This window comes from Gastrolobium bilobum, unplaced genomic scaffold (genome assembly GCF_033153095.1).
Source record: "Gastrolobium bilobum isolate Gb01-03AN ecotype WA unplaced genomic scaffold, APGP_CSIRO_Gbil_v1 utg16824, whole genome shotgun sequence".
NCBI lineage: Eukaryota > Viridiplantae > Streptophyta > Magnoliopsida > Fabales > Fabaceae > Gastrolobium > Gastrolobium bilobum.
The window spans coordinates 202,772-217,360 of NW_026899360.1; the positions used below are offsets into that span (position 1 = coordinate 202,772).

The 14,589-nt window shown below is 35.2% G+C and overlaps 1 protein-coding gene across 2 annotated transcripts; it reads right to left on the reverse strand.

Annotated features, from left to right (window-relative positions):
* Positions 1 to 1,841: 1,841 nt before the first annotated feature.
* LOC133289940 (ras-related protein RABH1b) lies at positions 1,842 to 11,466 on the reverse strand. 2 transcript variants are annotated; one of them, XM_061487979.1, is made up of 7 exons: positions 11,203 to 11,466; positions 10,430 to 10,503; positions 9,451 to 9,468; positions 5,326 to 5,414; positions 4,794 to 4,905; positions 2,758 to 2,848; positions 1,842 to 2,251 (listed from the first exon to the last, which is right to left on the reverse strand). In XM_061487979.1, the coding sequence occupies exons 1-7, from the start codon at positions 11,317 to 11,319 to the stop codon at positions 2,108 to 2,110; spliced, it is 645 nt and encodes a 214-aa protein (XP_061343963.1). In that variant the 5' UTR covers positions 11,320 to 11,466; the 3' UTR covers positions 1,842 to 2,107. The 2 variants fall into 2 exon arrangements, with proteins under 2 accessions (XP_061343963.1, XP_061343962.1); XM_061487978.1 differs by lacking the exon at positions 9,451 to 9,468 and having other exon boundaries at positions 1,844 to 2,251; positions 10,433 to 10,503; positions 11,203 to 11,460.
* Between the last annotated feature and the right edge of the window lie 3,123 nt (positions 11,467 to 14,589).

Here is a 14,589-nt window from a genome sequence, read left to right on the forward strand (position 1 = left end):
GTTATAAAATCCATTCGTTTAATTTTATGTTGTAATTACATCGATGCAATTTATAAGTAGTCATTTTGATTAGATTCCACTATTGAAAAAAAAAAAAATTAAATAGCATATAAGTCGGTAAATTTACAATTATACCATGTTTAAATTAGTGGTTAATAGATCAAGCCAGCCAATATAATATTCTTACTCAGAAAACAATAGGAGATAAAAGGATTCTTTTACAAGGTCGGTTAATAAAGCATATATAGGTATCTCTACTCTCTCTCTCTCTCTCTCTCGCTTAATATGTATCTCGTTATGGTCGGAAGACTGCAGAAAATATAACCTTTCATCACGAGTTAATTAGGAAGTAATTACACACTAAAATCCATATCACATTTTAATTCAAAATTTTAGGTGATAGGTTTATGAGCACATGTACATCTTTTGCAGGTTTGGTCAACTATGTCATTGGGTATTGCCCTTGTTCCAAGAGGGATTGTAGTGACAAACAAGAATAAAAGACAGAAAGCCAAACACAAAAAGAAGACTGCAACATTGTTTCTTTGGTATAATTAAAGAGGCAAGTGTAGATTTATAATGAGAATGCATGACTCGTATAGGTGTAGGATTTCATCAATTAAGAAGTACTTCTGCAACCTTAATAGCTTTTTATTGCTTATCCTTTCAATTTTTCAATCCATACGGACCATAATAAGACAACACTGTTTTATTTTTTACATATTGTTACATAAGGTAATCGTATATATAAGTTTTGTATTGAGTATAAAAAGTAAGGATTATTGACGCTTTGATGAGAAGGATTTTAACCGAGGAAACTTTCAAACAAGGCAACACAAATTCACCACCAAGAACCAAAGGACATGGAGAAAAGTATACCTCAACATGAGGCGAGTTAATCAGTTTGCCAACAATATACTGTGTATTTAGAGTACGAGTAATGTTAAATGTTTCAAAAATTATTACAGCCAAAAGGCGAAATGTCTGCTTAAATTTAGATAACATCATGTCTGCTTAAATTTAGATAACATCATGTCTGCCAACAATATCAACCAACACGAACTCATGACAATTAGGTGAGGTGCTAACTCTCCTTCTATAAATTGATTCAAATTATAACTAAACACAACCCTTTTAGCTGGCCCGGCCAACCCAAACCATGACCGGACTCCAAGATTTCCATATCTATTCTTCTTTTCAACTATTTTGGGCCATGATAGCCCATTTGGGTTTAGTTCAAACCAACGAGACAAATTATGAAAATAATCTGATAGGCTGGACTATGAAAACCTGAGTCCAATGTCCGAATAGCTTAACACACTGGTATGGTCCTTCTCGTTGAAAAGTATTCAGCATTTTTCGTGTACACATTGGATAATTTCTTATTTAAGGTCCTTAATATTAATTTCAACAGCTAAAGAAATTATAATATGACAAATAAATTTAGAATGTGAGGCGTAGCACAATTCATGCGAAAAAATGCAAATTCGTGGATAGTTAGATGGAGCACAACTTAAATGAAAGGCATGATAACCGAACGTTCCCAACATATAGTTTTAGGCAAATATGTCACGTAAATATGCAATCACCGATTGATACCGATGAAGGCAGAATATCTGGCAGATATACCTTGATATGCACTCTTGATCAATAAGAGTTTTTTTGGTTGTCGTATATTTTGTGCAAGGGTTAATGCTAAGGACACATATCCGCAACAACTGGACTCGGTCTCCGCCGGCCATTGATTTGAAGCCTTGTTTTTGTGTGTATATGACTGGAAAGTGTTGGCAGGAGGTACAGTTGCGGTAGCTGAATGTTCCCAATAAATTAAAACAGAAACAAAAGTCAATCCAAATGAACTTAAACTTGACACATTTTTAGGGTACAATGAAAATAATTCAACGTTAATTTGGGCAACTTTACTACATTAGTACTATCTCAGGCATAACCAACAACAGAATTTTTCTAGACAGAACTTTTTTCAACCCCTACCCCGCACCGTTTATCTATTCTTTGACCTTTACAAATAATGCTGTAGAAATCTATAGAGAAACCTGCATAAAACTAAAAGCACGACAAAAAAACACGAGCACAAGACAAAGGACATTCAACAAGCACATCCACTTGAGGGAGGTTGAGATTGAGCACTGCCAGTTGACGACTTCAAGTTTACATCAACCATGTCTTCTTGTTTTGCAGAAGATAGTGTTTCCATTCCAGGTAATGCAGCAGCAATTTTTCGGAAGAGGGCCTGTGCAAATTTCCAACAAAGAAACACCCAGTAAGTGGAAAGCAAGAAAAGTATTAGAACTAAATAAGAATCTCAGAAGTTATTTCCAGGATAGAGAAGAAAAAGATGGTACAGAAGAATCACATGTTGAGACAAAATTGATTAATGCAAGCATTTTGAAGTTAACTAGGTAAAAGAGCACTACTGGCCTGAAAATGATCAGAACCGTAAAAAGTAGATCAACAATATTCAGAGGCCCAAATTTAGGTAACATACAGTGGGTTGATTAGTAGAAAAGTAACTGGAAACGTAATATAAACCTCATTGAAAAATGTCTGCCAAGAGGATGTCAGACATATGAGGTTTAGTTAAGAAGATTTTAATCACCATTCCTTCAATGTTGTTCATAAATACATACATACAGATAGAGTCCCATCATCATAATTTTGAATAATTTATTTCACTCTAGTGGGAAACAGAGAATTTACTGAAGATGTATGGAGAGAAAAAGAGGGAATTCAACTTACCTTTATATTGAACCCAGCTTTGGCACTAGTTTCAATAAACATGACATTGAGCTCACCTGCTTTTGCTTCCCCTTCCTCTATAGACACTTGTCTGCAGACTCACAAATAAGGTAGCTAGTAAAACAAAACAGAGTGAATTTCTGATAGTAACACCAGCACATCTCCGCAATAATACAGCAAGAACATGGATACGACTTGTATTAGGAGGTAAAGAATATTCCTTAGGTAGGTAGTTAGGAGATGATTAGTTAGTTAGGTGGATTGGTTTTGTTTGCATAAAAAAAGGGGAGGGGGGGGGGGGGGGTGTCCGTACTATTAGTTTTGGTATTTTCTGAATATAGGCTGAGAGTGCTCAGTTTGAAGGGTAGTGTCCGTTGGCCAGAGAAGTGTCTCTTGTGTGTAGTTTTGTTTCTTTTCTCATCAATAAACAAATCCTATCTTCTTCCATTTCCATTTGTTTCTTTGTTCTTCCTTTCTATAATACCAATTCCAATTTCTAAAGAAACCACAGCTGTAACAAACATCCTATGCAAATAAAACATCCTTACAATTCAGTTGCAAGGTATGAGACTTGGAGTCCTACATCGGAAACATAAGGTTCTGGTGTGGGGTTTATATGGACTTAGGGCTCTTCTACCTTACGAGCTAGCTTTTGGGATGAGGTTCTCTCAAGGTTCATATCAATTGGTATCAGAGCCTTCCATTATGTCTCCCAGTTGCAAATGAGCAGCGCCACTGGTGACGCTAGCATTTTAGTATTCGCCCATTGCTAGTAAAAAAAAACTACCACAAAGCCAGGCCGAGTGGGTGCCGGGCTGCGAAGCGTGGTGGAATGTTACAATTCAGTTGCAAGGTATGGAGTTGCAATCCCACATGTATAGGGTTTATATGAACTTTGGGCTCTCCTACCTTACGAGCTAGCTTTTAAGGTAAGGTTCATATCATACAGCAAGAACATAATTCGCAAATAAAATGTCCTTAAGGTTAAACTGACCAAAGCAGCTAAAGCCCAAATAAAACTGAGAACTCTTTCGTACAACTGGAACTAGATATAAGATTAACCTGCATGCTTTACATCTTTTAAGAGTTTAGACTTTAACCAGTAAATAACATCCTAATTCCTAAGTATGCCCTCTAAGATAGGCCAACTAGGCATAGTTCAAGTGTTGAACCAAGAATGGAAACAAGACCCTTTTAAACGAAGTATATGGCCAAGGATGGAGAAAATCTGCACGTTGACAATCATTGTAAGCATTGCATCAAACTACTGTCTACTAGAGAAAGCAAAAGGCCTAATTGTAAGCATTGGTGCATCCCATTCCAATGTTATGTGATCTTGCCTCAGTAGAAATGGCTTTTCATAGAACTTTTCCTACTCCAAATTGTTAGAGAATAATATAAATCATTAAAAAGCCCTTCACCAAACACTTTAAGGTTTTGGGTTGGAATGGTTCTTAACATGGTATCAAAGCTTCAGTGACCACAAGGTCACGAGTTCGATCTTCACCGTCCCCCCACTTGTGGAATTAAAATAAACACAAGGTAAAATAAAAAATTGGGCCAGTGTAATATCCATGCTTCAAGCCCAAAGAGCTCTTGCGTGAGGGGGTGTGTTCGAGAATAATATAAACCATTAAAAAGACATTCACCTAACACCTTAAGGTTTTGGGTTGAAGTAGTTCTTAACACAAATCAACAATTTCTTTCTTCTCTACAACTATAAGGATGCAGTGGAAAGTACTTAGTCCATACATGAAACGGGTAATGGGAATATATTTAAGAAGAAAAAAGGGGGAAGGAAAGAACCAAGAAAAATAAGCCAGCATAACCCGTCTGATAAAATCTGGAGAGATTTAGATTAAAATTTAAGAATTCTCAGTAAAAACAGTTCCAATTCAAGAACGATCAGCCAAACAAGTAGTTGATTGAATCAATATATGTAATTTGGTTAATTTTTCCTAAATTTGAATTATTTTTGCCAATAGTTCCCAATTTTGATTCACCCTAAAATCATTTTTCTCTTCATTATCCATTACCTCTTTTCAACAAGATCAGTTTTGTTCCCAACAAGAACGATAATGACATCACTGCCTCTCTCCGTTCGCACCTCTTCAATCCACTTTGTCGTGTTTAGGAAAGTCTGCCGGCCTATACAACAAGAATGCCAAATTTATCAGATAGCATTCTTGCCAGAGCTCTTAACAAACATTTAAGCCAACATATCATTCAAATCATGTAGAGAGAGATCATGAATAGAATTTAAATGCTATTGTTTGTGATAAAAGGTTTCACACTAAGAGTCGTGGAGGTTATTCACTTTATCATACTGCTACTTCCCTATTGTCCGAACAAAAAATGACATCCTGCTACAAAAGTTCATAGCATTTCAAATAATGTATAGTTCATAGGTTTACTGCCAAAATGTTTGAATAAATAAACAGTAAGAAGCTAAATTAGCAGCTTTGATCAGAACAATTACTGTTAAGAGGCAAAAGCTATATAAGATAGCATAAAATAGTGGGCAATAACAATAAAAGGTGAAAAGAAAACAAATCCCAAATGACGTACTTGCAACATCATATACAATAACAGCTACAGATGAGTCCCTAATATAGCTTGGAATAAGACTTCTAAATCTTTCCTGTCCAGCCGTATCCCTGTCAGAACACACAAAAAAAAAAAAAGGATGAGCAGTTTGAAAGTAAAATTCACCAATCAAAGAAAGGCACCAACAAAGAAACTAAATATTTAACAACTAAACATTTCCAACTTCAGTAAAACCCAAACGTGCACATCCAACATGGATATATTTTTAACATATCAAGAAACATGGATACTGAGGAAACACTCAAAACAAAGTACAGAAGGTAGAAGCATTGAATATGCATAGAAGTGTCATGTTAAGCAAAATCAAAAGAACGAGGATGATTAAAAGTTAATAGCAAAAAAGGAAAAATAAACAACCATCATAATGAGATACAAAAAGATATAAGATAGACAAGATGAAACTCAGCATATGATGTGAATAGTTGAAGTCAAATTGATTGTGAATTAAAGAAACAAGGCAAATACCGAGATTTCATATGTGTATAAATTGAGTAATCTAGAGGGAAGCAAACTCCTTTTTACCATAGTTTTATTATCTAATTTTAAGGAAGAGAAGAAACCAAAGGCCGGCTACTTAATCTCTCCCCTATACCGCAAATTTAAAACACAAATCCTTTTGCTTCTATTTGGGATGAGACAGGAGAAGTATACTTCATTTATGTCAGCAGAAGTAAAGTGAAAGCATTGAGACCTAGTGGAGATTTATACCCCACATTCAGGAGAAACAAAATTACACGGTCACTAAGTGTAGAAAATTAGAATTCAAACATGTTTCCGTTTTTATTTCCTATTAATTAGGATTGATTATGATTGATTAGGATTGATTAGGATTAATTGTGATTGATTAGAATTGATTGTGATTAGGATTGTGATAGGATTGATTAGTCATCGCTTAGTCATTCTTAGCGATTCTTTCTTGTATAAATACTCACTCATGTAATTTATTCAATATCAATATACAAAAACTTCTTTTCAATATGGTATCAGAGCGGGTTCGTTCCTACCCTAATTCAAATCTGAAATAACCATCCAAACACTTCCATCACCGTCAAACACCTCCTAAACACCGCCTTGAATCTGTCCAACACAGAAACCTAGTTTACTGACCTCCGATTAAAAAAGTGAGGTGACCATTCGACTCAGAAGGATCCGACGAGTCGACCGCCGCTGGACCCATCGCCGTCAGCCGCTGCACGCGCCACCACGCGCCGCCTTCCAGGCGTTTTTTTTCCGTCGCGACTTGCACAGACCTTCTCGCCGGCTTCTCCCCTTCCTGTTCCAGAGGTCAGATCAAAAGTTTACAAAACTTGATTTTTCATCAACGGTCAACCCTTCTCTTTTTATTCATGGCTTCCTCAAAACACTCTTTTTATTACCACGAGCAACCTCCTAAGGCCACTAGTCATGTGGTCCAGCAAGGTACAACTTTCCATGTTGATAGTCAAAATCATTGGATCCTTGATTCTTGAGCCTCTGATCATATGACAGGTAATCTTGGCTTGTTTTGTTCATACACTCCATATTCTGAACCTTCTCGGGTCAAGATCGCCGATGGCAGTTTTTCCCAGATTGCGGGACACGGAACCATTAAACTTTCTGAGCTGATTACTTTGACATTAGTTCTTTATGTTCCTTCTCTGACTTGTAATCTCATTTCCATTAGCAAGCTCACCTCTGAGTTGCATTGCTTTGCTAAATTCTTTCCACATGGTTGTGTTTTTCAGGAACAGGACTCGGAGAGGATGATTGGCAGTGCTAGAGAGGATGGTGGACTTTACTACTTTGAGGAGGATGTGACTCATGAAGCTGTTTTCGTAGAAAAAAACTCTATGTTTCCTTTTGATTCATGTAATGATGTTATGTTGTGGCATCGTAGGCTAGGCCACCCAAATTTTATTTATCTTCAGAAGTTGTTGCCAAACTTATTTATTAATAAAAGTCCAAGTTTGTTTTCTTGTGATATTTGTCAACTTGCCAAGCATACTCGTGCTCATTATCCTTCTAAAGTTCACCATGACTCTTCCCCATTTTCCTTAATTCATAGCGACATATGGGGTCCAGCCCGTGTTAAAAATATTTCAGGTACTCGATGGTTCATTACCTTCATTGATGACCATTCTCGAGTTTGTTGGGTGTATCTTCTAAAGGATAAGTCCGATGCTGCATCCGTGTTTAAAAAATTTCATGCCATGGTTCAAACCCAATTCCAAGTTGCTATACAAATTCTTCGTACAGATAATGGCAAAGAGTATTTTAACTCTATTCTTGGAGAATATCTTTCCCAACATGGCATCCTTCACCAAAGCTCGTGTCCTGACACACCCCAACAAAACGGAGTTGCGGAAAGAAAAAACCGACATCTCCTTGAAGTTGCTCGGGCTCTTATGTTTACCACGAGTGTTCCTAAATATCTTTGGGGAGAGGCAGTTCTCACTGCCTCGTATCTGATAAATCGAATGTCATCTCGCATTCTGAAATTTCAGTCTCCTCTTTCTAGTCTTGTTCGTATCTTCCCTTCCTTCCGAGGTGTCTCCTCCTTACCTCTCAAGTTATTTGGTTGTGTTGTATTTGTCCATATTCCCTCCCATCAACGGTCTAAGCTTGATCCTAAGTCTCTCCAGTGTGTCTTTATTGGTTATTCTCCTACTCAACGTGGCTATAAGTGTTATTCACCCTCTCTTCGTAAGGTCTTTGTCTCTATGGATGTCACTTTTTCTGAGAATGACCCTTTCTTCCCCTCGACTTCTCTTCAGGGGGAGTCTATAGGAGTAGATGAAGATCAGTCATGGGAACCTATTAATGCCACAGTATTACCTCTACTTTTGGAAACAGGGGGAGCTACAGAATCCTCACCATCAGGAGCCTCCTCAAAATGGGGACAAGTTTATAGCAGGCGAAAGCCTCCTCAAAGTGTGAATAACCCAGAGCCTCTACACTGCCAGGATTCTGAACCATGTTCTAGTTCCAGCACCCCAATACTTGAGTGTCATGGTGAAAATGATCTACACTTGCCCATTGCTCTCAGAAAAGGTACTCGATCTTGTACTACTCATCCTATTTCTAATCATATTTCATATGGAAAGTTGTCCCCAGGGTTTCGTGCTTTCAATACTATGTTGGATAGTACAAAGATACCGAGAAATATACATGAGGCTCTCAATGATAAAAAATGGAGGGATGCTGTCTTTGAAGAAATGAATGCTTTAGAAAGAAATGGAACTTGGGAGATAGTGACCCTACCCAAAGGAAAAAAGGCAGTAGGATGCAAATGGGTGTTTACAATAAAATTCAATGCAGATAATAGCATCAACAGATACAAGGCAAGATTGGTTGCAAAGGGTTTCACTCAGACTCATGGGATAGATTATCATGAGACTTTTGCTCCGGTTGCTAAAGTCAATACCATCCGAGTTCTCTTATCTCTTGCTGCCAATCTAGATTGGCCTCTGCAACAGTTAGATGTGAAGAATGCATTCCTAAATGGTGACTTACATGAAGAAGTCTATATGGATCCTCCACCTGGTTTTGAAAGGGGAAATGAATCAGTGTGTAAACTAAAAAAGTCTCTATATGGATTGAAACAGTCTCCCAGAGAATGATTCGACAAATTCACACAAGCAGTCAAAAGAAGAGGCTTCATTCAAGCACAGACTGATCATACTCTCTTCCACAAACACTCTAAGGATGGTAAAATTGCTATTCTTATTGTATATGTAGATGATATAATTCTTACAGGTGATGATATTGAGGAATTGAACACCTTGAAGAAATTTCTAGCAGCTCAATTTGAACTCAAAGACCTTGGCACTCTCAAATATTTCCTTGGTATGGAAGTTGCTAGGAGCAAAACAGGCATCACTCTAACACAAAAGAAATATGTTCTAGATCTTTTGTTGGAAACAGGAATGTTAGGGTGTAAACCTGCTGAGACACCTGTGGAACCTAATACCAAGTTAGGTATTGAAGATGGGAATGAGGTGGATAAAGAACAATATCAGCGATTGGTTGGTAAACTAATCTACTTATCTCATACGCGTCCTGACATTGCCTTTGCGGTGAGTATGATTAGTCAATTCATGCACTCACCCAAGGAGAAGCATCTTAGTGCAGTCTATAGGGTGCTTAGATACCTCAAGAATACTCCAGGAAGAGGATTATTCTTTAAAAAGGGGTATAAAAGGACAATTGAAATCTACACTGATGCAGATTGGGCAGGCTCATCAGTAGACAGAAGATCTACCTCAGGCTATTGCACCTATGTGTGGGGAAATCTTGTTACTTGGAGAAGCAAAAAGCAAACAGTGGTTGCAAGAAGTAGTGCTGAAGCAGAATTTCGAGCTTTAGCTCATGGAGTTTGTGAAGGAATTTGGTTGAGAAGACTTCTTCAAGAGTTGAAGATTTCATATTCCCTACCAATAAAACTATATTGTGACAACAAGGCAGCTGTTAGCATTGCTCAAAATCCTGTGCATCATGATCGAACAAAGCACGTGGAAGTTGATCGTCACTTCATCAAAGAAAAATTAGATGATGGAAGTGTGCATTTGATATATGTTCCAACCAAAGAGCAAACGGCAGATGTCCTTACCAAGGGCCTACACCGTCCAGCATTCGAAGACTTGATTGGCAAGTTGGGAATGATCAATATTTACCTCCCAACTTGAGGGGGAGTGTAGAAAATTAGAATTCAAACATGTTTCCGTTTTTATTTCCTATTAATTAGGATTGATTATGATTGATTAGGATTGATTATGATTGATTAGGATTAATTGTGATTGATTAGAATTGATTGTGATTAGGATTGTGATAGGATTGATTAGTCATCGCTTAGTCATTCTTAGCGATTCTTTCTTGTATAAATACTCACTCATGTAATTTATTCAATATCAATATACAAAAACTTCTTTTCAATACTAAGTAATTTCTCCCATCCTATTACTGCCAGTATTTAGTATATCCCAACGAAGGAAACTACCCCATCCCTGCTTTCTTCCCCTCCCAATCCCATTCTAAAACCCTTTCGTTTCCCTTCCATTTTATATTATGAGATCTTGGTCCCATATCTTACCACAACTGTAGTCGAACAGTACGATCTTCAAGATACATAGTTTTTGATAGAAAATCAATACCAATTGTAGCCTGTTTAAAGAAAAAAAAAAATCAGTTTGCGTTCAACAAAAATATATAAGTAAGACCAAGTTAAGGAAATGAAAGTATACACAACCAAATCTGCTGCATGCCAATTATGCTCAGAAGTTAATCTCAAGTTGAACTAACTTAACCGGATCATAAGCATACCATGCAAACACAAATGTGCATACACTGAGCACAAAAATGAAATCAAAAACTCCCAAAACAAAATTTGTGCACAACAACTCAGTAATATATTTATAATGATCAAATTAAAGGATTAATGAAAGATATGAAACAGGATTTGACCGCGAATACATTTTGTAATTTATTGGTGAGTTTCCATTAAGATAATAACTTAGTAGTCCTAGTTCTTAGTAGTGGGTCAGTAAATAGCTTGTGTTTATTAAAAAGTAGTCTAAAAGACGAAGGGGAACATAAGAATGGTCACGTTTCATAAGCTGAAACTATCATCAAATCTATAACATAGAGTTGAGTTCTTTCTTTGGTCTTTATAAATAATAATTATAATAACGGCTCAGCATAACAGCATAAATTTTTTATATGAAAAAACAAAACAAAAAACAATGGATCAAATCAAACACTGAAAAAACTGAAGGTTTTTGAAGTGGTTTTAGGAGGCAAGTTGGGAGTGATTGTTTTTGATTAAAGGAATAGAGATGTGGATCTGATTGTTAGAAGAGAAACCTGATAGGTGTTGTCGAATTTATCGTACATGAAGCGAGTGATTATGCTGGTCTTGCCCACAGACTGGTCACCCAAGAACACCAGCTTGTACTTTGCCAAAGCTGAAACCGGCGCCATTTGAAAATCACGAAACCAAAAAAGCAAAAAGAGGAGGAGGAGGAGGAATCAGAAGAAGCCGAGAAAAACCCCTCGCGTCTTCGGGGTTGATCTCGGATTCTCTCGGTAAGGGGACAAAGAAGAATTGGAGATTTATCAATTGCAATCTATATGCTATTTTATTTGCATGAGCGGAACCCAAAAATCAAATTTGCATTTTAAAAACAAAAAAATGATAACGCATTTGTTATTAAGAATAAAAAAATTAATTAAAAATAAGCGAAAACTTCAAAATCTGTAATATTTTTTTTGAATCACTTTATACCTTAGTATTGCTTTGAATCACTTGGACTTTTATTTTTTATTTTTTTTAATCATTTAATTCTCTGTAAAAATTTTATACATATTTCTCTTTAACACTGTTAAAAAATTAATTAAATATATTTATTTTATCTTTTTCAAAAGAAGAAAATAAAGCGGTAATAAATAAAATAAGGCCAAATGTAATAAAAAAAATTAGAACGCTTCTAAAAGAACCTAAATCAAAAGTGCTTAAATAAAAAAATGTATAAAAAAAAATTACAAAAAAAAGAAATCATAGTTATGAATTTCCAATATTTTTTCTATTTGCTTTTACTTCTTTTCATCTTTGATTTATTTATTCTTTATATTTAAATATTTTTGGTCTTTTTTGTATCTTTATTTTATTCTCTCACTCTTTTAATTTTTTTTTTACAAAAACCTTTAATAGATAAGATGGCACAAGACTAAAAAAAATAGAAGAAGAAAATTAGAATAAAATATATCAAAAAAGAAAAAAGAAAATAGAAAAAATACTAAATATATCTAAAAAAAATATTAGATCAAGGACAAAAAAATAAAAAAAATAAATATATTAAAAACTCATAATTGTGATTTCTTTTTATTTTATTTTTTTCTTCTAGTTTTTTTGTCTTCATTATATAATTTTTTTCATCTGCACTATTTTTATTTTTTTTATTTTTAGTCCTTACTGTCACTATTGTTATTTTTAATATATTTGATCTTATTTTTCTTCTATTTTATTTGGATAAATCACAAACAATTCTGTTAGGAGCGAGTCCAGTATTAAAACTTTAAGCCCTTCTAAAATATGGTACTTTGAAGATCGAACATATCTCTCACCACCACCTACTCAATTTTCATGTGTTTCTTCTATTTTTTTGCTCTTATTCTATTTTCTTTTTTTTATTTTGATACATTTTTTTATTTTTTATTTCTTTCTTTTAATCTTTTATTAAGTGTTCGAACTTTTTATAACATTTTGTCTTCTTTTTCTTTCTTTTTTATCACTTTATTTTTTCTTCTAAGAAGATAAAATATATATATATCTGATTAATTTTCTAACAGAATTAAGGAAAGGTGTGGTTATAAAAAATTATTGGAAATTAAGTGATTAAAAAAAAGACACAATGATACAAGTGATTCAAAATGATACCGCATGGGTATTTATTTTTTTGTTTTAGTTTTACTTTTTCCTAAAAATAAATCACATTTGTAGATAGGCGAAAAGTAGGGGTGTTAACGAGCCGAGCTTTGGTCTGAACGGGCCGATCCTGTGTTCAAATGTGTCAGACTGGTCTTAGCCTGTTACTGTTACGAATATAATATCAACCTGTGGCCTGGCTCATTTACAAAAAATAAAAGTCTTGTTTGGTCTGTTAGCCTGTTTAAAAAAAATAATACAACAAAAATTTATCCAAACAATATACAATCAACAGCACTAGTAATTCCATAAATATTCATAAATTTAATGTATATCCAAATAGCATAATATAAAACAAAATCATTTAAAAAGTCTGTTTAATTAATAAAATGGGATGAAATGAATTGAGAAGAGAGAGAGCTATCACAAGTAGTATAAAAAATAAAAAATAAAATAATATATTAGCCAAGCCTGACAGGCTCTAAGGCCGAGCTTTTGAATTGGAGCCTAAGATTTTTTTATTAAACGAGCTTTTATACAAGTCCAAGCCTGGGTCCAACAATCAATTTTAGACATGTAAGCTCAGACCTTCATGAGCCGAGTCAAAAGCCCCTGCCTCGTTTAGCACCCCAGCGAAAAGCCTATGGTGCGGCCGAAAATTTCTTTCCATTTGATGCTTTTTTTTTTGTAATTCTCAAGTCCCACAAATTTTCTCCTTTCAGTATAGATATATCATATACCTATTGCTGGAGTACCGAAAGTTTTCTCTGGCGCGGCATATTTAAGTCATGTGACGCGTAATCCAATATATTTAGTATAACTATAATATAATTAATTCATATCTGAAAAAAGAGACTATTTAATACATTTTAATAATTATAATACAAAATTTTAATTTTGTAAGTAATATTATTTAGGGATGACTAGCCACCTGTCCGACTTGTATCTAACCCATCACAAAAAAGCATATTTGTCTCTCTCACCCAAGGATGATCGAAAATAACCTACCTAATTTTATGATATTGAATTGGTAGGCCAACCTGCTTATAGTGCCAGCTAATAATTGTTGCATAGAAGGAAATATAAAGAACGAAAAACACATGTTACAATCTTTTCCTAGGCAAAACAATCTTCCCAAAAGATGTAAATGTATTAGCAGTAGTTAGCTTTCTTTTTAGCTATATCAGTTAGTTAGTTAGTTATCTTTACAGTTATTTCAGTTAATTCTGTTGTAACTTTCTTTTTCTCTTTATTGATTACTTTTATGTATAAATAGTGATCCTCATGTATCAGAATCACTCAATCAATAAGAATGTATTTCTTTCATTTTCTTTCTTATCTTCTTTCAGCTTTTATGGTATCAGAGCTTTGATAAAGCTCTGGTATTCATTGTCCATCGCTCCCGCATTACAGTAAGCTCTCTTATCAGAGCAAATGGCTCAACCAGGTGCGAGTCAAATTCCTCCTTCAGCATCCCCGTTGATGGATGTTTAGAATAATCAAAGTCCGTATTTCTTGCATCCAAATGAGAATCCCTCATTGGTGCTAGTGTCTCCAGATTTTTATGGTAAGAACTACCATACATGGACTCGTTCCATGAAGATGCCGCTGCGTTCGAAAAATAAGCTCGGATTCGTGGATGGCACCATCTCAGCTCCTCTTCAAGAATCCGATCATTTGTTCTTGGTGTGGGATCGTTGCAATACAATGGTCTTGTCATGGCTACACCATTCCATTGCAGAATCTATCATACATTCAGTGGTATGGATGGAGACTGCGTCTGATGTATGGAAAGATCTCAGAGAACGTTTCTCTCAAACAGATGT